Source organism: Papio anubis, chromosome 6 (genome assembly GCF_008728515.1).
Source record: "Papio anubis isolate 15944 chromosome 6, Panubis1.0, whole genome shotgun sequence".
In the NCBI taxonomy this organism is placed as follows: domain Eukaryota; kingdom Metazoa; phylum Chordata; class Mammalia; order Primates; family Cercopithecidae; genus Papio; species Papio anubis.
Window position 1 is genome coordinate 50,393,811 of NC_044981.1, and position 24,099 is coordinate 50,417,909.

Consider the following 24,099-nt stretch of genomic DNA (forward strand, 5'->3'; position numbering starts at 1 on the left):
AACCAAGTTGTAGCCTGACCACCTTGGGCACATGTACTTAGGACCTCTTGAGACTGTGCCCCAGGCCATGGTCATTCAAATTTGGCTCAGAATTAATCTCTTCAAATATTTTACAGAGTTTGACTCTTTTCATTGACAATTGTTTACCTCCATCTTAGTGCAGAGATAGTGATCAATAAATGTTTGACTAACAGTCAAATATGGAGGCTACTTCTTCCCTAACTTCTCTTCAGCTTTCCTCAGCTCTCTTCCTCAAGCCTTCTTTTCTTCAATTCTATGCCATCAATACCAGTCACAGGATGTATACTTGGACCAGAAACCTTCAAGGGCCTTTTCTTTCAGCCACAATTTAGAACAACACACCCCGCCTAGGTATCCAGTTTCTCCATCTGGAAAATGGGCATGGTAAGAATTTCACCCTCAGAAGATTAAGGTGAGATTTATTGAAATAATTCTTATAGATCCCTGGTCTGAAGTCTGACATCTATTCAATGCAATGGTCTCTGTGGCTATCATCACACTCACCATCTTCACTTCCTCCATTATAGATATGAAACCATCCTTGTAAAGATTCTGACAATGAGAAAAATCTAACCTGGCTTACTCCATCTTGCTCCTAGCCTCACAGGCTGGCTGGCTTCGCTCATTCCTAGGCGTAGGCCAAACTAACTATGGGAGGAATTTAGTTTATAGTCTAACCTTAAACAAGGATGATAATAAACCTTCCCAAAATTAAACTACCTTTGTAAAACTAATGAAAGTCCACAAGGCTAGGATTATAAGAGGGGCCAAAATTCTGCTAAGATGTTTAGCATATTTAAATGATTACCAGCCATTGTTCGAGAGGTCACAAGATTTGCAACTTTTCCAATTACTGCAACAGATAACATCGCTATTGTAGAAACTAAGATTGGTCTTTTGAGATTTTTTTTTTAGACTTTTGTATTTCTGACCACCAGCTGACTTCACTCAGATTCATGACCCAAGCCTCAACCAGTCCTGTGGCCCCTACCTAAAGACAGACTCAGTACACAAGGACTGTTTTCCATACCCCTATGATGTCATCCCCAACAAATCAATATTCCCCATACCCTAGTCCCCTGCCCAACAAACTATCCTTGAAAACCCATAACCGCTGAGCCTCCAGGGAGACTGATTTGGGTAATAACTCCATCCCCCAAACGGTGTGGATAGCCTTGCATCAATTGAATGCTTTCTTTACTGCAATGCCATGGTCTTGCCAAATTGATTTTGTCTGTGCAACTGGCAGGAAGAACTCACCAGGTGATTAGATCTACAACCTGCTCAATTTCTATAAGTACCCTACCTCTTGAGCACTGCTAGACCATCTGCATCCAACATCTCTCTGTTACTGGTCCTTTTGAAACATTTTGTCATATATAATATTTCATACTCTAAGGTAAAGCAGCAAGGTCAGTCTACAGGCTCCATGCCAGAGCAGTACCATACTGCTTACCAGACTTCCAAAAGATTCCCCAACAATTTTGACTCTTTTCCTTTCATTGTAATTGTTTGGGTGAAGGAGAAAGGACAAGATGGAGGAAGGTGAACAAGAAGGCATAATCCATGTTGCTTCCAGGTTCTTCCTCATGAACATTCCCGTGCGTGGGAAAATGCAGCCCGCCCCAGGAAGATGCAGATCAACCAAGCATGCGCCAGATGACGTCAATCCGAAGAGATCGAAACTTACCCAGCCACGCCTATGGAGACGCCCCTATCACACCCTTATCCCACCCACTGCCCTCCCCCTTCCAGTACCAATGCATAAAAGTCTGCCACTGGCAGGAGCCAGCATGACTTCTTCGGCCCCCGCATTTGTGGACCGGAGAACATCACCCGAGAGCGCCGGCGCGACTTCCCTGGCCCCCCACACCTGAGGACCAGAGAACCTCGCCCAAGAGTGTGTGCATATTTGCAATAAAAGACTGCCACTTTCTTATGTACTTTGGCCTCATGTTTAATTACTTAGATCTCCTAAATTAAATTAAATTAAATTAAAACAGTCATTACATAGAAATGCAGTAATAATCATGGATCCCACCATGAATAAGAGGGAAGAAATGTGACCTGTGCTACAGATCAAATTTTATGTTAACTAAAATTTTTCCCTCACAGCCACATGTCATTAATGTCCTAAACAATTACATTCAACTGGTAGAACATGGATTTGCATGACAGGACTCCCACATTGTAAATAGTCAGGAAATCTAAACTGACCTTGATGAGCAAGTGGTGAAGGCAGGGAACAAAATCAAGGTTCCTGTTCTGAGTCTGCTATTGACCTCTGAATGAGCCTCAGTAAGTCCCATACAATTGCTGGGCCTCAGATTACTCAGGTCCCAAATCTCTCCTACTCAGTGCCTATCAATCGTCTGTGGTTTCATCCGCAAAGTGGAAGGCAGAATCATAGGTTCCTTTCAACTCTAGAACACTTGACGTCTACATCTTTATGAATGCAGTCAGATGTGCATGGGACACTAATGGAGGCACAAGGCTCATGTTTTCCTGACCCTGTTTGTGCTGCAGTAATCACTAAATTTTCTCTTGAGCAAAATATGAGATGCACAGTCAGGAATTAGAATAAGACTACAGGGAAAACAAGGAAGCTAAAATTTATTCAGCACCTACCATGTGCCAAAATCTGTAAATATATTGTCTGAAATGACCTTCAAAACCAGTCTGTGAGATCAAGATCACATTCTTTATTTCACAGAGCAGAATGTGGCTACCTTTCCAGCCCAGAATAGACAGAACCAAGCATTAGAACCCAGGACCACCCAACCAAAAGGCTCAGATCCTATCCATTTCCACAAACCTTCCCCAGTAGCTCTCAATTAATTAGGGTTGTTCTCATAGTTACATTTAAGGAAAAACATGTGTGAACCTAAGAAAGTTTGCTTATGGCTTGTTTATACATGATTTATTTTAATTTTGTTAATGAAGATATACCTCATCTTATTCCAAAAAGGATTTGAAACAGATTACAAGGATTAGTGGGTAAATATATAAACCTGGTCTTTGTCCCTTTTACCATGAAGCAAAATATTAAATACACTGTAACAAATTGGTAGAAATTTTGAAACATCATTTACTGACAGGAACTAATAATGATGCTAATGAAGGGAGAAAAACTCATCCCAAAGAAAATGAATTATTTGTGTTGTCAGGAGTGTTATAAACAGGACTAATTAATTAATATGAACATCGTTAACTTCTGCTAAAAAGCATCCGCACCCCACTTTCTTAGTGGCAAATATAAGAAAATCTAGGTACATTTAGAAGAAAGTTTGATGAGGAATTCAGGTGTTTTTGCCTGAAATAATTAGATAAACAAATGAAACTTTCTTTGTGTGAAAGAAGATAAAGTTTATACTTAATCTATCTCTGTGCCAAGGCACCAAGACTTTCATCCTCACACTTTATTAGTTTAAAATAAATATACAGTGGGCTGCTTTAAAGGATAGTCACTTGAGTATGGGAGGGCTGTGGGAGGACTTTATTCTATACTTTATAGAGCTTGACCCCATTTCTAAATGCTGAAATAAAGAGCAGGGCTGAAATCAGCCTTTGGCTGTAACCCTTAAATTGCTTGTTATGACTTTCATGAAAGCTGACTATGTCCCACAAGTAACCTTGGGTAATTTTATAAAAATCAATCAACCATCATTATTGCTACTTCCCTCTAAAATAAATAAATGAACACAACTTTTTATATGTAATCACCTCTTTCCATTAAACATCTCTTTTGTTTCTTTTAAAGGGAAGTAAAAGAGACTTTTAGCAGCTAGCTAATGTTTGCAAAGTACATCAAAATCTGCTTTTGGCTAACCCAACAATTAGTCATCCTCTATAATAACCACAAAATAATTTGTTTTTTTTTAAGAAAACAAATACACAATTCTATTTTCCCCCTTACAGAAAAAAATTAAAGTATAAATATTTTACCATACAATACTAGTCTCCAAAAGAGTGGCTATACCTACTATCTTCAACTCTTTTTCATGACTGTCTTTTGAACCCTCTCTGGTCAGGCCTTTACCTGATGAACCTGCAAAACTGCTCCTGTTAAGGCCACGGATGGCAACCACATTGGTGAATCTAAGGCTCAGTGCTCAGTCCTCCTGAGTGACCAGCTGCTTTTGACACACTTGGTCACCCCTTTCCTAAAACTCCCTCTCCTCATTTGCCCAGCCTCTTTGTTTTTCTTTCTTTCATTTTCTCGTCTCTATTTTAAAAATCCAATGTTTCTATCCTTCTATCAGATTTTCATCATGTGCTATATTCTATACATTGTATTGAATCTCTAAAGAAAACCTCATAAAATGCAAAAGTGCTAGTAACTCATAAAAGAAGAATAAATTCTTGTATTTAGAACTTTTGTCTTTCCTTCACCTGATATCTATTTTCATGTCTTCATTTTTAGCAAATCCTAAGAAAGCTCCCTATTGACTCAATGACAGTGAGCACATGGGACTTTTCTAATTAAGTAGGTTAGGTATAAACCCACCTGGTTTTCCTCTACTTCTTAGGCATCCCCTTCTCAGCCTCTCCTGCCTGATTCCTCCTGATCATCCCAACCACTGCCACTTGGTGGGCCCCAAGTCTCAGCCCTCTAAACTCTTTTCTTCTCAGTCTCTGTAGACCATGCCAGTTGCCCCATCTTGTCTTAAGGTTTTAAACACCATCGCATGCTAATTGTCAATGACTCCCAAATTTATATCTCTAAGCCTGTGCCCTCAGCTCAAGATTCACATACCCAACTGCCTACTCAACATCTCTACTTGGATGTCTCATAGTTTCTCAACTATGAGTATCCATGAACTCCTTTCCTTGTCTTGCCCCACAGATCTTCCCTCAGTCCTTCCCATTCCATGAATGGTAACTTCATCCTTGCAACTGCTAAGTCTGAAAACCATAGAGTTAACTTTCACTGTCTCTCACTCCATAATCAATACTTCAGGCAATTTTATGCATTCCACCTTCAAAACATCCCCTATAACCCAACCACTTACCACCTCCACATCTACTTCTGGGGTCGAAGTCACTCTCATCTCACCCATGGATTATTGTAACAGCATCTTAACTTAGCTCCCTGTTTCTGCCCTTATCCTCTACCTCAGGATCAATTCTCAAAACAGCACCCAGTGCTGCCATTGCTTCTTTTCATGTAAACCATATCATGTTACCTCTCTGCCAAAAATCTTCAATGACTCCCATCATACTTGGAGTCAAAGCCTATCAAACCCTACAGGACTGGTTCTCTCTGGCCCGATCTGCCTCTGTTCTCCCCTTTGTTCCAATATTCCTTTTTGCTCCCTTGCCTCACAACCTTTGCTCTTGCTGTGTGCCAATATCCCCAACCACCACCTCCAATGTGTATTCCCTATCCACCTCTCCTGCTGCATTTTTCTCCATAGTACTACGCAAATTTAACAAAAACTATAATTTGCTTATTTTGTTTATTGACCATTTTCCTTCTAGAAGTAAACACCGTGAGAGCAAGATTGTGGCCTGTTTTGTTCACAGCCATAGTCCCTGTGCCTGGAACAGTGCTGGCACATGGGAAATGTGGTAAGTGATCACTCAATACTTGTTGAATAACGAGGAGTTGAAATTATCAAAGTAAATGAGGTCTCCCAGGGAGGACATGTAGCGTAAGAACAGAAGAAAGATAAGGTGGGTAAAGGTAGGGAAAAAACTGTCAACCATCAACATTTAAAGGCTAGGATAAGAAAAGGAAGTAGCAAGATTTGTGAGAGTGGATCAAAGAATTAGGTGAATTAGAAGGATCAGAAGGTTGTAGAGACACAGACTCAGGGAAGAGCCTTAAGAACTGTTAATGAGGCAGATGAGTGTGTCAAAACCTTAATGCTATTTTTAGGAAGATCAGGAGAGAAAGGGTGCACAGCCAGCATGTACTAGGTTCGGATGTGAATGTCAGGTGATAAAATAAACCCAGGGAGAGTGATTCTATTTTTAAACAGAGGAAAAATGAGAGGTAAATGGAGGCAAGACCAGGGAAGGATCTGAGAACCCCAATTCATTAGATTAATCTGTATCACCAAGTTAGATAATTCATTTACTTAAAGCTTGAACTATCTAAATTTTTAGATGTAAACTATCTAATTTACTTGCCTGCATTGATTAACCCCCAATTCACCATTTTTTTCTAAAAAAAATTTAGCAGCCTATATCTTCTTACCTTTCAATTATTAAATAGTCAAATGGATAGTTGAGGAAGCCTGTGGAATTCCCTTTCCCTGGAGAATTATAGACAATCATCAATTCAAGATGGACAAATCCTGCTCTGCCTGGGTAAGGAGAGCTGACTGAGTGATCTGGGCTGAGTTGGGGTATATCCCTGTACCTTACTGCAGTGTGCTGCTCTGGAAGCAGGAGCTGGGAGAAGGTGAGAAAGAGGAGGAAAGAGGAGCATTTAGAGAAGGCATCCACAGCTCAAAGAAACCTGCATTGTGACAGGGATGCACACAGCTTCCTTTGTTGGCAAGATCCGGATTAGACTTGTGCCTGATCCACTGGAGCAGAGCCTGGGAAGCCTTCGAGGTGGGCTTGTCCCCGGCCAGAGAGGCGGAAAATCAATTTGGCTGGCAAACGAGAGCCCCCAAGAGCTTAGTCCACGCTCCATAATCCTATCCACAAGCAGCTCAGGAAATAGATGCCTGAGCCCTCACATATTCATGGGGGATGTGAGGCATAAATCAGGCTTTAAGGATTGGGGGCAAAGGGAATGGACTCTCTGGCTGGCTACTAATTAATCAAGCACAGAATACCTAAACCTAGCAACCTGGGATGGAGCCACACACACAGAGAAGCAGAGGCTGCTGCTGCTGCTGCTGTTTTTCCCATTTTTGAAAATTTCAATTAAAATAGATATCAGAAGAAATTTTCCCCTTTAGCTGATACTGCTTATGCATCCCCCTGTTCTTCCTTTAATTAAAAAACATGCTTGTTGCAATACTTGCCAGAATCACTTTAACGGTATTTTAATTGTAATGTCTCTGCCTGATTAAAAAAAGAAAATATGAACTAGAAAATGTTTGCAAAAATGTTCACAGGATACAGGAAAAGAATCAGACACCTCCCCAGAATGGATGCCACATACTAATTCCTTAATTAGCCTGGTACTGCAGTCAAATGGGCAATATAGAGAAATATATATATATATATATATATGAAATAAAATCACTGACTCAGAGCCACGAACAATAGCAGTTGGGAGAAACCGTTTTCACCAACTCGGATTTCCCTGGCAGGGTAGAGACCCGTGCATCCAACTAAAAATGCTATGCTCAAGATAAGCCCATTCAATGTGGCCAGCCAAGTTTCCACTGTTCTTTACTAAAGGTCTCATAGCCTGTGGGAAATGAGTAGTTGGTCCAGGCTAATTGGCTTCTAGTCCTGACAATTCTATAGGGTTCCTCGTATTGTTTTAGGCTGGTAGTTCTCAAACGTGAACATGCGTCAGAATCACTAGCATGTCTTAAAACAGAGACTAGTGGGCTTCATTCCCAGAATAGGTTTACTGTAGAGAGTCCAAATTTGTAGTTGGTATAAGTTACCAGGTGATGCCAATGCTGCCGATTGGGGGCCACACTTTGAGAATCATTACTATCGGTAAATTAAGTGGTTGTTCTAGGTGTCCATAGGCTGGTGATGTCTGCTATCATCTAAAATAGGCTGAGAAAATACAAGCCTGGAATTAAAGAATAATTCCCTTAGTCACTCAACCAACATTTACCACTAGTTTCCAGCCCCTCTGCTAAGTACTGAAATAAAAATGTGAAATAGAGTCTCCAGTTCCTGAAGATCACAGTGAAGTTGAATTGCTCCTTCAGGTAAATGGAAATGTGCTGGTTTTAGTGAATTGTCCCACTTTCAAGAGGGCCATAAGAGAATATAAAGACTATGACTCAGCTCTTCACTTTTTCTACAGAATATGAAACTCATTAAGGTAACCTTATAACTGTATTAATTCTGTACTAATTATAAAGTGTAAACAAATCTGTGGAAGACAAACTATACAGAAATATTAAAAGGAACTCAAACACTAAGATATAAGTAAATGCCTTTGTTATTATAGCTACCATTATCAATTACTACCTAACTAAACTTTGATTTCCTTTCTACCTCCAGAAAACCATTACTTATTTTATCAACAAAGCTGCTGGCATTTAAGTGCTCAAGGCCTTCGGCTGTTCCATGGCTTTCTAAAAAGTCACTTAAAATCTCAAGAAGAAAGCCATTTCTAAGGAGAAATATAAAAGACAAAAAAAAAAAATCTTTTTCCCAAGGTCTGTACCAAGCATGTAAAAATCCCCCTAGCTACTAAGTTCATTCAGATAATCTTCCCTTTCTCTTTATCAAAGTTCAATTAGCACTGACCCAATCCCATTTTTGACCAGCCTGCAATTTGATACACTTCTCTAAGCAAGCTGTTTTTTCAAAAGATTCCAAATATAATTATTCTCTGAATGCTATAAAAATGATTTGGCTATAGAATAATTGTATTCGAAATAAAAGCTAACAATACTTTTCTTATAGTATTTATTAATTTTTAAAAATGAGAATACAGTACTTCCTACCTTTACCTGACCCCAGGAATATTGTCTAGAAACTATAACAATGAAATGCTCAGTCTCCAACATATTTTTATCTACACAAGAATCCCAAATACAAAAGTACTTCAGATTTCTAGCTCCACTTCCAGTCTGGATGAATAGGATATAGGGATCATTAATGAACAAATGAGATGGAGAGGTAAAGACAGACCAAGTCCTGCATGACCCTGTAAGCCATATTAAGTTTGGACTTGAACTTACAGGCTAATGGAAAGCCAATGAAAGGTTTTAAGTAAGGAAGCTTGAAACATTTATCTTTCATTACTGAAAATATTATAGCTTCTGTGCTAGGAAGGGACTGGTCCCTTTCAGTAGCATTTTTCATGTTACAATACCCAAGTTGTCAAGACATAAAACTGTAAATTGTTCAATATCTATGTTTCTGTCTGTCTGCCCATCTATTGAAAGCATGTCCTTTCTCATAGCAATGGCTTATCTTTCATTTAAGGCTAATCAAGTGTGTCTGGGACTGTTCTCTGGAGTAAATAATGTAAGCCATTGTCTGATTGGAAAAATAAGGGGTCTCAGAGCTAAGTGTCCCCCACATTAAAAAGCCTTTGTCTCTGATCTCCTGATACACAAATAGTAAATAAAATTGGTCACTGTCTGGACTAATCCACTAACATTTGAGGGTACCAGGAAGGACTCTGATTATAGAGAAATTCTCAACAAACATGAATCTGCCTCTTCAGGTCAGAAACTCATTTATTATTATTCATTCAGCAATTATTTGAGTACCTGTTTCATGCCTAGAGATAAAATGGTGCTGGCAATACAATATAAAGGTGAGCAAAAACAGATCTGGCTCTTCCTTTCTTCAGTTTTCAGCCTAGACCTTTATAAGCCTTCAAAAAGGTAGAGGGAAGAAAAAATACACCTTGACATTCTATGTGTAAAGAATTAATATAGAAGTAATTCAAGTTGTTAAGCAATTAAAAATTCTATCAGTAACCCACTTAGCTTTGAATATCAGCAAAGTCCCCCTCTCATAAAATAAGTAACACCTACTTGTCACCAAAAAAAGTCCAGCACATGATGACACCCAAGAGTTAAGATTGGACTTCAAAAATACTCGGGCTAGCTCTGATGCTAACTTTGTCAGGCTTCCCTTCTGAATAATAGCACAGACCAGTCCCTTAGAGGGTACCATGCCTGCCAAATAGAGGAAGAAACTTTACTCATTCCTATACAGCTCTTCCTCCAGTGAGCTGCACACACAAACAACATTAACATCCAGCAGGGGTTGATACAAGACATTTTCTCCCTACACAGGGAAGGGAATCACCATTATTTCCATTTTGTACATTGATTTGAGGACCAGAGCCTTACCCAAAACCATAAAAGAGTGTGTGACTGACTCAAAATTGAAATCAGGCTCCAGTTTGCTGACCAAACTGCATTGAATCAACCTTGTTGTATTGTCTGCACATAAGCATCCTATCTTCTGGCTTGAAGGGTAGCTATGTTTTGACTACAAAAGAGGGCAATTCAGTCCATCTTTTACAGCCAACTTGCAGATAAATTATTTTGAATTTACCAATTCGCAACAATGTTACCAGCCCACAAAACCCTCTCATGTTGACCAAGATATTCTATAGTTAGAGAAAAATAAATAAATTATTGTTGAATATCATATTTTTATCATATTTTTATGCCTGCCTTCAGATTTTTTTTATCCTAACTGGTAGCTATGAAGTCTTGAAACTATAGGCATAGGGTAAAATGCCAAGTGACTCACACAGACCTGATGCACAAAGAGATCACAAGTAACGGCTCAGGAAAGTTCTGTGTCATAGCATTTCTAGATAACTGCATTGGAAAGCATTATCTGAAGCATGCATCTACTGAATCTGAGGCTTGCTTAGTGCTAACTAGAAGCAACCAAGTATACAATCCCTGGGATTTAAAAACAAAAACAAAAAACAAACAAACAAACAACAACGAAACGCTGTGCTAGGTTCATCATTTAAAACCTCACTCTGAAATCCTCAAATGCTTGTCAAGGATGAAGGAATTCTACACTGAACCTGACAGTGAGTCAGAAGAAGATGCTTTACCTCAATAAACCAAGAATATGCATTTCCATGCCACAGAAACCCCAGATGCAACGGACTCAAAAAGATCTGAATGTCCTCAAAATTGTGGACTAAAAAAACAGTTGAGAGAAAATGAGATCATGTTCTAAGCTACACCAGAAAAACATGTTTCTGTGAAGTCAAAGTAACAAGGAGAATGCAGGCAAGCAAATGGATCCACTTCTCCATCCGTCCCTCCCTCGCAATAGAAGGAAAAACACTTCAATATGCATTCTGAAGATAACAGAAGCAAAAGCAATCCGAGGTCTTTATTACCCAGCTAATTCTTTCAGTAATCCAGTTTGCTTTGTATATAGAAGCAGCCGCTATCTGTAAATAAAATTGTATTTTAAGCCTGATATTCAGCCATATCTCCTGTTATCTCTGACAGTCCAAAAGTAACAAAAACTAACATTAATTGAGTTCTTACTCTGGACCAGGCTGTGTGCTAATGGCTTTACAAATATTCCCTCATTTAATACTCAAAACATACATAGGAGACAGGCAATACATTGTGATATTGCCATGCAACAATGATAAATGCTTGTTCTCATTGTTACTATTATTATCATTATAGCCAGGCACCACCTTAGTAAGGAAAAACCTGAGACTTACAGAAGGTCTGCAACTTGCCCAAGGTCACAGAGCAGAGAAGTAGTGGAGCCCAGATTCAGACTCAGTTCCTTGTGGCTAGAAATACTGCCAAGCATTTAACTGCTTTAGTATACACCAGTAGACCAAAAAATAGAAAATCACATTAAAGGAAACCAGTGTGCTATTAAGCAGCAACAGAGACAGGAAACAAGTTTCTGCTCAGACACAAGCATTGTGAGTAGTAAGAAACTACAAACTGCCTTCCTTTTTCATTATATATATTTAAGGCAAACAACAGGATGTTTTCATGTGTGTATGTGTATGAATAAATATGTATTATATATAATGAAGAAATTACTACAGTCAAACAAATTAGCATATCAATCACTTCACATAGTTACCTTCTTTTGTGTTGTGTGTGTGATAAGAGTACCTAAACCTAAGAGCTCAACACCAAGGGGAGAGTTCATTCTCCCCTAATTGACCCTTTCATTAATCATTATCATTACACTACTTCACATCAAGCTGCTTGATGACCAGATCAGAAAGAGATTCATTGCTTCATTCAGGAAATATGAATGTTTCCCCAACTACAGACCACAACCCAAGATCCTTGCCCGGGATGCAGAATGCTCTGACAAGAGGGTAACATTCCTTCTTTGTGATTATGGCTCATCATAATTACTTGGAATAAAAATAATAAATTTTAATTCAGCAATGCCTATGGCCGTTGGGCATCTTAACATAAAAGAATGAAAATATAATTAACTAAATCAAGGCAATATGCCTATTTCCATCCCAGCTCATTAGTATTAATTGATTGGGTTAATTCTCTTTTGTGTTTAACAGTACCCCTAAAAATATTTTTTTTAAAAAAAAAGGGAGGGAGGGCACAAAGGAGGGAAGAAGTAGAGAGAGTAAGTAGACAAAAGTTTTGGATCTTTTTCTAATTAAAGTGAAATAATAAATGCAGCTGAAGCTCTTATCATGGTCACAAAAGAATCTGCTATTTTTTTAAGTTTGGGAGTCAGCATAAATTATGACACAAAACATTGGGGCCACTTCTCAATTGCCCCCCAAACATTTATGATCCTCCCTTCTACTATGTAAGTCATATGTGTAAGGAAAAAATGTCAATTCTGTTTTATAGATGAAAATATGAGTAAGGCACAGAGAGTTTAAGACCCTTGAGGGTCCATAAAGTGTTGGTTTTCCTGTTGTATGAGCCTCGTCTTCTACATATCAGGATGCTGGTTTCTATGAATGGAAAAATAATATAGCGGACATAATACCTTCATAGAGCAGTTCCAAATGCAGTTCTTAGGTGATTTAGTTTCACTGTTACTTAACAGTAATCCTTTCAATATATATATACTTCATGTAGAATGTATTCTTTGTAATATAGAAATGGCTGAGAAAGTACTTCCACTATAATTTCATATTTTGTTTGTTAAAATCTTTTGAAGAAATTATTTTTTTGGCTTGAAATTTCTCAGGCTTTATCTAAGCCTGCAGATGGTATCAGAAAAACTATAGAAAATTTCACTCAGCTATTTTTCTGACACTGTGAATGTATATGAAAAAGATAGGGCCGGGCGCGGTGGCTCAAGCCTGTAATCCCAGTACTTTGGGAGACCGAGACAGGCGGATCACGAGGTCAGGAGATTGAGACCATCCTGGCTAACACGGTGAAACCCCGTCTCTACTAAAAAATACAAAAAACCAGCCGGGCGAGGTGGCGGGCGCCTGTAGTCCCAGCTACTTGGGAGGCTGAGGCAGGAGAATGGCGTAAACCCGGGAGGCGGAGCTTGCAGTGAGCTGAGATCCAGCCACTGCACTCCAGCCTGGGTAACAGAGCCAGACTCCGTCCCAAAAAAAAAAAAAAAGAAAAAGAAAAAGATAGTAACAGATATTTGGAGAGCGAGTTGCTGTTGTTGTTGTTGTTGATGATGATTATGATTATTCAATCCTATATTTGAAGAGCTCTTTATTATCTTTCAAGTACTTTCACACATATTATAGACCAAGGGAAGACATTAAAAGAGGTTTACAGGATGTGGAGAAATAGGAACACTTTTACACTGTTGGTGGGATTGTAAACTAGTTCAACCATTATGGAAAACAGTATGGCGATTCCTCAAGGATCTAGAACTAGATGTACCATATGACCCAGCCATCCCATTACTGGGGATATACCCAAAGGATTATAAATTATGCTGCTATAAAGACACATGCACACGTATGTTTATTGCAGCACTATTCACAATAGCAAAGACTTGGAATCAACCCAAATGTCCATCAGTGACAGATTGGATTAAGAAAATGTGGCACATATACACCATGGAATACTATGCCGCCATAAAAAAGGATGAGTTTGTGTCTTTTGTAGGGACATGGATGCAGCTGGAAACCATCATTCTTAGCAAACTATCACAAGAACAGAAAACCAAACACCGCATGTTCTCACTCACAGGTGGGAACTGAACAATGAGATCACTTGGACTCAGGAAGGGGAACATCACACACCGGGGCCTATCATGGGGAGGGGGGAGGGGGGAGGGATTGCATTGGGAGTTATACCTGATGTAAATGATGAGTTGATGGGTGCAGCACACCAACATGGCACAAGTATACATATGTAACAAACCTGCATGTTATGCACATGTACCCTACAACTTAAAGTATAATAATAATAAATAAATTAAAAAAAAAAAAAAAAAAAAGAGGTTTACAGCTACGTTACATTGACCAGATATTTGAGAGTTGTAGTTCTTCACCAGTGAAGACTTTGGTCAAATGCCTTTTAGAAACAGAAATATAACTTACAAACAGATTTTATATTCCTAATAATTCATCATAATATGCATGTATATAGCCAGGTGTGTGTATATACATATTGTGCATGTATATATGTATATGTGAATATATATGTAAGTGTATATGTGTGTACTTATACAAACATACGTGTGTGTGTGTGTGTGTAATCATTGAGAACTAAGGACAGTGAAAGTAAATTAGTTGGGAAAAATGGTATTTAAGAGAACAAGGGTTTAAAATATATACTTCTTAAATTTCACCCAGGACCATTTACTTGTCCATTCTTTCTACAATTATCACATAATTTATGAGACTTCATCATGCATCAGTCAATGTTCTAGACCCTGAAGAGACAACAGTAAATATATTGATGAAATCCTTTGCCTTTTTTGTTCTAGTAGAGGAGACAGACTATAAATAAGCAAGTAAATTGATAATATACCATGTGATGATAAGTACTATGAAGAAAAGTAAAGCAACATCAAAAGAAAAAGAGTTCTGGGAGATGGCTGTAATTTTAGAAATGATGGCCAGCAAGTCCTCCCAGATTAGTTGATATATTCTCAAAGAGCAAATGAAATAGGTGAGCCAGCCACATGAACGTGGAAGAAGAGCATTCCAGGACATAGACATTATGGGTAAAGGTCCTGAGGCAGGTATATTCATAGAAGAACTAGAGCAGAGTGAATGAGGAAGACGAGGTCAATGAAGGGATCAGAGGTTAAATAATAGTAAGGACTTTTGATTTGATTCCCAGTGAGTTGAGATTCCACTGGAGGTTTTGAGGAGAGAAGTAATAAGATCTGACTTAAATTTTTAAAGGAAATGGACTATAAACTGCTGGTGGTTTACTTTACCATATAGCATAAAAGTCAAATATCAGTGACTTAAACCCATGAAGCCTTGTTTTCCTATCACAAAGAGTAATTTCAGAGGCGGGTGGTTGAATGCCTTATCATGGAAACTTCAGAGTCATCAGGGTCCTGGTTTCCTCCTATTCTTCTGCTTTTCCATTCTAACTAACAAGTAGCATCATGGTCCAAAATAGAGGCTGAAAATGTTGCTGCTGTCACATTTACATACCAGCAAGTAGGAAAGAGAAAGAAGGAAGGGAAAATAGGGTGTACTTCCTACTGGGTGATCTCTACTTTTGGAAATTTCTCAGATGTTCTGCAGGGTACTTCTTCCATCTCATGGAAAGCTCTTAGCCACATAGCTATGTCTAGCTACAAAAGTGTTCAGGAAACAGAGTATTTCAGCTGAGTACATTGTTGCCACCAATGAAATTAAGGTTTTGCTACTAACGAAAACAAGGAATCAGAAACATGGGAACCAAATAAGGGGCAATTTAAGATGGTCTAGGCCAAAAATATGGTAGTTAAGACTAGGTTAGTACCAATGAAGTGTTGCTACATGGGACACATGTTGGAGATCCAGCCGACAGGGCTCACTGATGGGATAGTCATAGGAGGTGAAAGAAAGAAAGAGGTCTTGGATGCCTCCATGGTTTTTGGTCTGAGCCACTGGACGTATACAATTCCAACAAGTGAGATGGAGAATTTCCTCAAACTTTGATTTGTGTATATGTTAATATCTATGTGATCGCAATATGTCTCAGACATAAATGATCTGCCCTTCACCTCCTCTCCACTCTCCAACTCTAATCTTACATAATTGACACCCAGATTACCCCACTATTCATTTGGCCTCACTGCCAGCATCACTTGTTTTAGAACCAGAAGTTTTAGTCTTTTATATTTACTTTCTAAGTATTTTTTCTTTGGTAATATTACACGTTACTGCCATTAAGTATTATTCTTCTTTTTTTTTTTTCTTGTACTTCACATAACAATCCTAGGCCACTCAATAAGCATTCACAAATTATCTGTTGAACAAAATTTGATGTGTGTCCTTGCCCTGTTCTCATTCTTTCTAGAAGTTATGACCTATATCTCTATAATAAAAACCTGAGTTTCACTCTAGGCAGCTCTGTTTTTTGCCAACAACTCCTATATCTTATTTGTGTAGAAACCGGAATCTACTACTTAGCCTTACATCCTACCTACTCCTCCTCCCCAAGAGAAAGAGGAGATCCTTCAGATGACTTACTCTCCCTCTCCACAGGATGAGGGTTTGTCCTTCCAAACCTAACTCACTTATCTAAATAATACGAGAGTGAAATATTGCCTAAACCAGAAATACTAAGAAAAAACACTATGGGAAGGTGACAGGTTGGGGCAAGTATTGGGATTGCTCAGATATTTAAATCTTTAAGAGTGGGAAGTCAAATGAATGTTATACTTATGCTGCCTTTCTCCTACACTTTTCTCTCCTTCTGATGCCTCTTCTCCATTTTCAGCCTCTGGTCCTGTCAACACTATTTACCTGGAAGTAACAGTACATCCAGAGATTTAGTAATCCAAGACTTTCAGCTGGAAAACTTCTCCCAAATGGTAGTAGCAATATAAGCCCAAGACCTTTGAATGCCTAAAGGGGAGCCCATCCTCCTGCAGAATTTGATTCATATGGAGAAAGCCCTGGTTAAAGGCCTGCCAAGAGTATCTTTTCTCTGAAATGAGGCTTTAGGTCTGTAACTTTCCCTTGTCATTGCTGGTCCTTAGGTAGTTGATGACTGTCTATAGTGGCATTCCCATAGCCACTAGCTACAAACACACACACACACACACACACACACACAAAGACAAAGACAGGACAAGAGCCCAAGCTGACAGACCATTTTATCCCCTAAAGGGCACTAATTAACTGGTTTGACTGAAAACTTCTCCTTGCTATACAAGAGTGAAAAAAATAGCTTCCAGAATAGAGAATGACAAAATGCCTAAATCCTCATTCAGTCTAAAAGAGACAAGTATTAAAATTCCATTAGTTTATCCCCTTTAAAATATTTTATTTTTCCCCTCATGTAACTATGTTCTTACTTTAATAAGAATGAATGTTTGTGTGTTAAATATATTTATAGTAAAGAACAGTGTTTTAGTGCAGAGTTTCATAGATATCCATAACTAATCATATCTCCCAAGTAATTTTCATTTGCCAATGAACAGAGGCACTTTGATAACTATTCCTTATTTTCTGCCTCTAAAGTAGGCCATGATTTTTATTCTCATTTAGCAGATAAGGAAAGAAATGCACAAAGAGGTGAAATAACTGACTTAGCCATTTAAAGATGTGGTAGTAGAGTTGAAATTCGAAATCTCAGCCTCTTCCAACTTCCTAAACCCTAGAGCTATATAGCCGGTTTTGCAATAAGAAAGCCTATTTATATGACTTTCCATGGGACCAAAAAGTCAAAACCACAACAGGGTAAAAGCAGGAAGACATTGCTTTCTTGGCAGGGTGTTTCAAAGGCGGCAACGTTAACCAATTTCAGGGTATTTTGCTATATTGTGGGGGCTGTCCTGGATAAGCATGACTAAAAAGTGCTTGAATAAAGGAGCATATTCTTTGAGAACACTGTTAACCTTCTTGTTTTTGAAAAATTAAAATAATCAAGCTCTGTGCTTATTATAAGAGTCCAAAGAAAGGCCTTTCACTTTGAACCCTCTGACCACTTCTTCCTTTACATAGTAAAATTTCAGTTTGGTCTGAGGATAAATTGTCAACTAAGTTCTGGAACTTATCCAAAAAGTTTCCCTCCTCCCTCCCTCCTACAAGTGATATAATTACATAAAATAATATCACCAATCTACAAACTCCACAGACCTTTAATGAGCAGTAAGTTGAGGACGCTTGTGTTAGTGTCCAGCAGAAGCGATTGGCCATTCTCCACTGTGACATTGTCGCCATCTTGTGGCAGCCTTTCAGGAAACCAGCTGTGAGTCCTGGACCATCTCCGGCAGAACTGTAAAGAAAAGTTGCCCTGGAAAAAGACAGCTGGGTTGGTGGGTGGGTTGGTTGCTTGGCTGGTCCGTTGCTTCGTTGGTTCACTGGTTTGTTGGTTCATTGGTTCATTCACTGATTTTGGGTGGGATGGTACAAGTATTGAATCAAAATAGAAACTTCTCAAAGAAAGTAAAATTAATTTAAATATTTTAAATGTCTCCATAAAATTGGTTACCTCTCTCTTTTTCATATGACTAAGCTAAACAGGAAAAAATACGAAAGGCAAAATTATATTTGAAGTTCTTCTGTGCCCAGCCCCTGGAATTCTCCAATAACATGCTGGTAATGTTTTCTTACCTTTTTTTTCCCCTGTAGCACAGGCTCCATTCTACCTAACAGATGAGGTTGATTCCATTTATTTTTACAGACATGTATTGAATCTTGGACAAAAAGTCATAAATAGCCTGGAATAGGGAGAATTAAAATGTTCTGCTTGATGGGTGGCATTTTGCTTTATGTAATTGGTATCATTTTTCACTGGCTCTACTGCCAAGAATCCCTGTTTTATAGGAACATTCCTCTTCCCAAGTGCTCAGATCTATCCTCCCACTCGGCCTTTTTTGATATTATTGTTGCCTTTCCCCCTGTGTCTGGTGCATCAGGGCTGAACAAAGCCCATGCAGGCATAGGCAGAATGCCGACTGACTTCAGATGACAAGTAAACAGCCTGGAACCTTTGAGTGAGGGGTAGGGAGCCGTACTGACAGAAGGAGCCAGAAAAGGAAGCACTCCCTCTCCATCCCAGCCTTCAGTCCCTCTCTCAGAACTTTTGACTTTCCTGTTAATTTATGGTCACTCTGATGTCATATGTTTTTTAAAACAGGGACATAAAAATCACAGAAAGCAACATTCAGCTCATGCAAGAGGCTGGAAATATGTCTGAATGCCTTGTGAAGTTGTGGAAGTATAATTACGATAAACACAATAAAATCACAATAGAGAAGGTGGTTCCTTCAAGGTAATATGTATGACATGTGTAAGCCACTCTCTCCAGTCTTCTTCCCATTCGGATTCCAACCAAATGTGAAGCCCAAGTTCCTATAAAAATAAACTGCCCAGAAGGTCCTCTCATGATGTGTTACAGGCAGATGGGAAAAGATCATTAGAAGGGAAGGCATGTTTGTAATATCGACAACTACACCTACTCAGAGAATAGTGCTCTAGAGTATTTCTGAGACAGAAGATGGAAAATTGTGTTGCCAGAAGAGCCGTTACATTTTCCAGAAGAGGATACAGACCCCAAGGTCAACAGTGCTAAGATGCAGACCCAACACAATCACTGAGAAGGCTTTGCGATTTATTCATTTTCTACATCTGCAAAGAAATAAAAGTCTATGACTCATCACAATTTAAGAGATGGAAAGAAATAAGGCATAGTGATAACCAGTTCCAGTATCACAGAAAAACGTATAGGTGACACAGGAGCATCATTGTGAACTGAAGGAACCATGCCCCCATGCTGACTATCTGTAGGCTACAAAAGTAGGAGAGAATTTTAACTCTAGATGATTTCACTATAGGACTAGCTTTAGGTTGGTAAAATAATAAACAGTACTTCTTATAAGGCTACATATATTATACATTCTTATAACCCTTTAATTTACACCTGTAGAATGCAGAAAGAGGAAAGGGAGGCAAATCAAAGGAAACTGGAATGAAAGAAGGTGGGGAAAACAGAGATGGTAAAGTAAACTGCAGAACAGGGTGAACCAGGTTATCTGTATTGTCAGCTCAGAGTCCATGATAAAAGGACTTCTGAAAAATCTTGGATTTCCAGAAGGCCAGAGATGGAAAGAACTCTAGCAAAATCCTATCCCATAATTTTACAGATGCTATTTTAGGCAGTGTTCCTTAGAGCTTAATAAAATGTAGATTCCTCTAGTGTCATCATATACCTATGAAATCAAAAGTTCAAGAAGTGGGACCCAGAGATCTACAATTTTAATGATCCCCTCAGATGACACTTCTGCATCAAAATTTAAGGATCAATTCAGGGCAAGGGCTGGAGGGGAAGGAGATACATCTTTAAAAGGAACCAAGAAGTTTTCTCCAAACCAACATCCAAAGCTTAGGATCTTTGGCCAGGATCACCCAAAGACTAGCAAGCTGGGAAGGATGATGTGTTGGTGAACTATACGAAATATGAAGAATTCAGCAGCATAACCCTTTCTGAGACATTAACCTGGTGGTCAGATCCATAACCCAGTCACAGAACTGCGAAGAAAACTAGGGCTCATTACGCACACAGTAAAATGATCTGGAACAACTAGAAATTAGTTACATATTTAAGTGGGTCAAAGGTAGACTATTTCATGGTGTTATCCATTAATTAATTTGAGAACATTTTTAAATTTTTATGATTAGCACAGATATCTGTTATCTAGCTCTCAATAAGCTTTAGAGACTTTCTCGCTCTGAAGTACCTGCTTATGCCCTTTGCTGCCTTCCATGTGCTATAACCTCTTGGCCTACCCTGTCAGCCTTCAAAGATTGCTGTACTTGGTCCCAACCCAGTCGGTGGAAAGGTCAAATTCTGTTATCTCTACTTTTCAGTGGAGAAAGCAAAGGCTCAAAGTGTTTAAATGATGTGTCAAAGTTCACAGTGATGGAGGCAAACTGGAATCATGAAAAGGAAGCACCCATTTGAAGTTTTTCCCTTACTGTGGCCTCTCCTGGGATGCTCTTTCCCAAAAGATCTGCATGGCTCACTCCCTTACTTAATTCATGCCTCTGCTCAAGTATCACCTCCTTACCTGTATTATTATTTTTAAAAAGCACCCCCAATCATTCCTTCTCCCCTAATAATGCTTCATTCTAGTATTAAATAATACAATTCCTTGCATATTTGGTTATCACTTATTAAGCTTACTCAAATGAAGCAGGGACTTGGTTTGGGTCATTGCTATATCCCTACCTCCCTAAAAGATGTCTAGCACATAGTAGTTGCTCAATAAATGTTTTTGAATAATTTATTAAATGAATCTTATACCCGCTGGTGCCATACATGCTTTTACAGCTAACTCTCTCTCACACACACACACACACACACATCTCTTCCTAATGCAATAGGTGAATACACAGGTGCTAAGACCTTAAAAATGCTATATCCTCTAGGTCTTCTCAAACATTTACATTCCTTTTCATGTTTTCAAGCTCCATTTAAACATATAAACATAAACCAAATGATGAATAGTGCTACTTAATTGGAACCTGAGACTCAAATTCGATCTCATAAAATCATTCGCCAATTTTTTCTTTTGCCTTAAGTTTCTGTAGTCAATGTGGCCAATGTCAAATGAATACAGGTGTTTAAGCATTCAGTTTCAAGAGACCTAAGCTTCTTTGTGCCCTGAATTCCCCTTAGCATAACAAAGATATCTTGAGATGTATAAATGTTTATTGATGTACTCATGCTTTTACACAAAATAATGACTAAATACTAAAAAATCTAAAAATTAGTACAGCCTCCACTGTGTACCAGCTACCTGGGGAAGTAGAAGAGCGGAATATCTCTATGATTGCAAGTTATCAGTGTAATCCATGATTACATGCATGTTGCCATAAGAATTTTAGCTCTCCTACATTTTTCAGTTAACAGAGCTGGTGGTATCATTTCCTCCCAGCAAAATGCTCCATGAAACAGTAAGGATGGCTCACCTTCCAACATTTTCATCCTCCAATCCGTGTCACTTTGATCCAATCAAGAAAAAAAAATGCCAACAGCATTGATTAAAGATTTTGTCAATATATTTGAGAATGTCTCTGTTGATACCAACATATTTTTGGTGAAGGCCATGTTCTGTGTCAACAACCCAGCTTACTTCCACCTAATATAAGCTCTTTCCTCTATAGTTCCCATGATGCTCAGCCTTTAGCTTTAGTGTTCTTCCTGGAGATAAACACATCACTCATTCTTATTCTGCAGATGAAGAAAATCATTTCCTCATAGGCATATGGGGGCAGGTGTGAAAACAGAGATATACAAGAATTGCCCAGAACATGACCTCGTCTTTGCATATAGCCCCAAATAAACCCCAAAAAAGCAAGAAAAAAACTTTCCTCCCTCAGCTAGGAAGCTTATGCAATTTGTTTTCTTCTTACAGCACGTCAGCACTTCTCTGAACTTCACGGAATGTGCAGTGTCTGCAAATCTTACATGTCACCTTAAATGTACTTGCAACACCACTAGAGTTATCTCGAAAGAAGTCATTGATCAGCAAGTTGGAACACCCGGCAAAGCAAAGACCTATTTGTGAGTGTATGCATTAAGCTGGGGTGGCAGAGGAGGTGGGGTATGGGAATCTCTCTAACCACAGTGTCTCCTGACTGACAAGGACAAGAAAGAACTGTGCTGACACCTCACCAGAATGTCTTCTTCCTTAGCATCCAAATCCTGGAAATAGGAAAAGACAAGTCCCTGTAACCATTTTCTCCACTCTGTATCCTTCTTTATTTTCTCCAAAGCACTCATCTCTACCTAATACAGCGTATACTGGTTTATAATCAGTCAACCCCTAATAGAATATAAGCTTCACAAGAGTGTCTTGGTTTTCTGCTGTATCCCTAGTACCTACAACAATGCCCGGCATCTATTGGCTACCCCAAAAATATGTCTGAATGAATAAATGGTCAGCTCTTATTTGGACTTACGATGCCATAATGAAAAATACCTTAATAACTGAAATAATATGACATGAAGCTATAATTTAATTTTATTCAGTTCTTCTTTACATTGAAATGTTTTAATTTTTATGAAACCAACTTTATTTACCTTTTTGTGACATTCTTCATTACATTATAAATAAAACATCCTCTTTCATCCTGACATAAATATCACTTAAATGTCCTTCTTGATTGGTGGGTTTTATATTTGCATGTTACTCCTCAACTAACTTACAATTTATGTTGATGGAAAGTTTTATACCTTTTGCTTCTTCTTATTCCTTGCTTTTTTCCCCAAAATAGCTGAGTGTCTTCATATTATTCATTAAATAACATTTATTCTCCCAATTAATACTCTTGGCTATTTTAACAGTTGAATTATAATGTTGGATGATATTTAAACCTATTGGCCAATTAAAATCCCAAATCCTGGCCAGGCGCGGTGGCTCAAGCCTGTAATCCCAGCACTTTGGGAGGCCGAGGCGGGTGGATCACAAGGTCAGGAGATCGAGACTATCCTGGCTAACATGGTGAAACCCCGTCTCTACTAAAAATACAAAAAACTAGCCGGGCGCGGTAGCGGGCGCCTGTAGTCCCAGCTACTTGGGAGGCTGAGGCGGGAGAATGGCATGAACCCGGGGGGCGGAGCTTGCAGTGAGCCGAGATCGCGCCACTGCACTCCAGCCTGGGAGACACAGTGAGACTCCGTCTCAAAAAAAAAAAAAAAAAAAAAAATCCCAAATCCTTTTGTATGAGCTAATATAAAGGCGTTTTTCTCTCTCTCTCTCTCTCTCTCACACACACACACACACACACACACACACACAAAGTGACCTCATCCTTGTTCTTAAGGTACTTATATTGAGAAAAAATACAGATAGCCAGATAATTAAAGTGTGATTGATTCAATAATTAAAGGCATAACCAAGATGCTATGGGAGTTCAGAGGATTAGATGGCTGACCATGGTGGAGATAGCCTTACAGGGGAAATCAAGTGCATTAAACATCATTTTCTCTTTTTAATCTGGATACAACAGATAACACAAGCTGAGATTATTTCAGCTGATTATAAAACAAAAGATAGTGTAGAAAAGTCAACTATCTACAAATCCAGGATTATGAATAGAGCCCCTAACCTATAATCTAATAACTCTTTAGGGAACAAAAAGGAAATTGAATTAGTTTGGCATAATTTATTCTTACTGACCTCATGCAGACTCTAAGTGATCACTTTCTTTTCTCGGTGGTTATAAACCCCTCATGATTACAAGATAACATGAGAATGTCCTTCCACACTGCACTGTGTAGCACATTGACTACTCAAAGAAATGTCAACAGTGCTTTTTGTCAGAGATTCCTGCCCAGTTCAAATTGACCCTTTCTCATC

The 24,099-nt window shown here is 38.7% G+C and overlaps 1 protein-coding gene across 1 annotated transcript in view; it reads right to left on the reverse strand.

Annotated features, from left to right (window-relative positions):
- Positions 1-24,099, reverse strand: part of PKHD1 (PKHD1 ciliary IPT domain containing fibrocystin/polyductin) — a 629,203-nt gene that overhangs the window by 481,352 nt on the left and 123,752 nt on the right. The window contains 1 exon segment of the mRNA XM_021937365.2: positions 17,870-18,026. Within this exon segment, the coding sequence (XP_021793057.2) occupies positions 17,870-18,026 (157 nt within the window).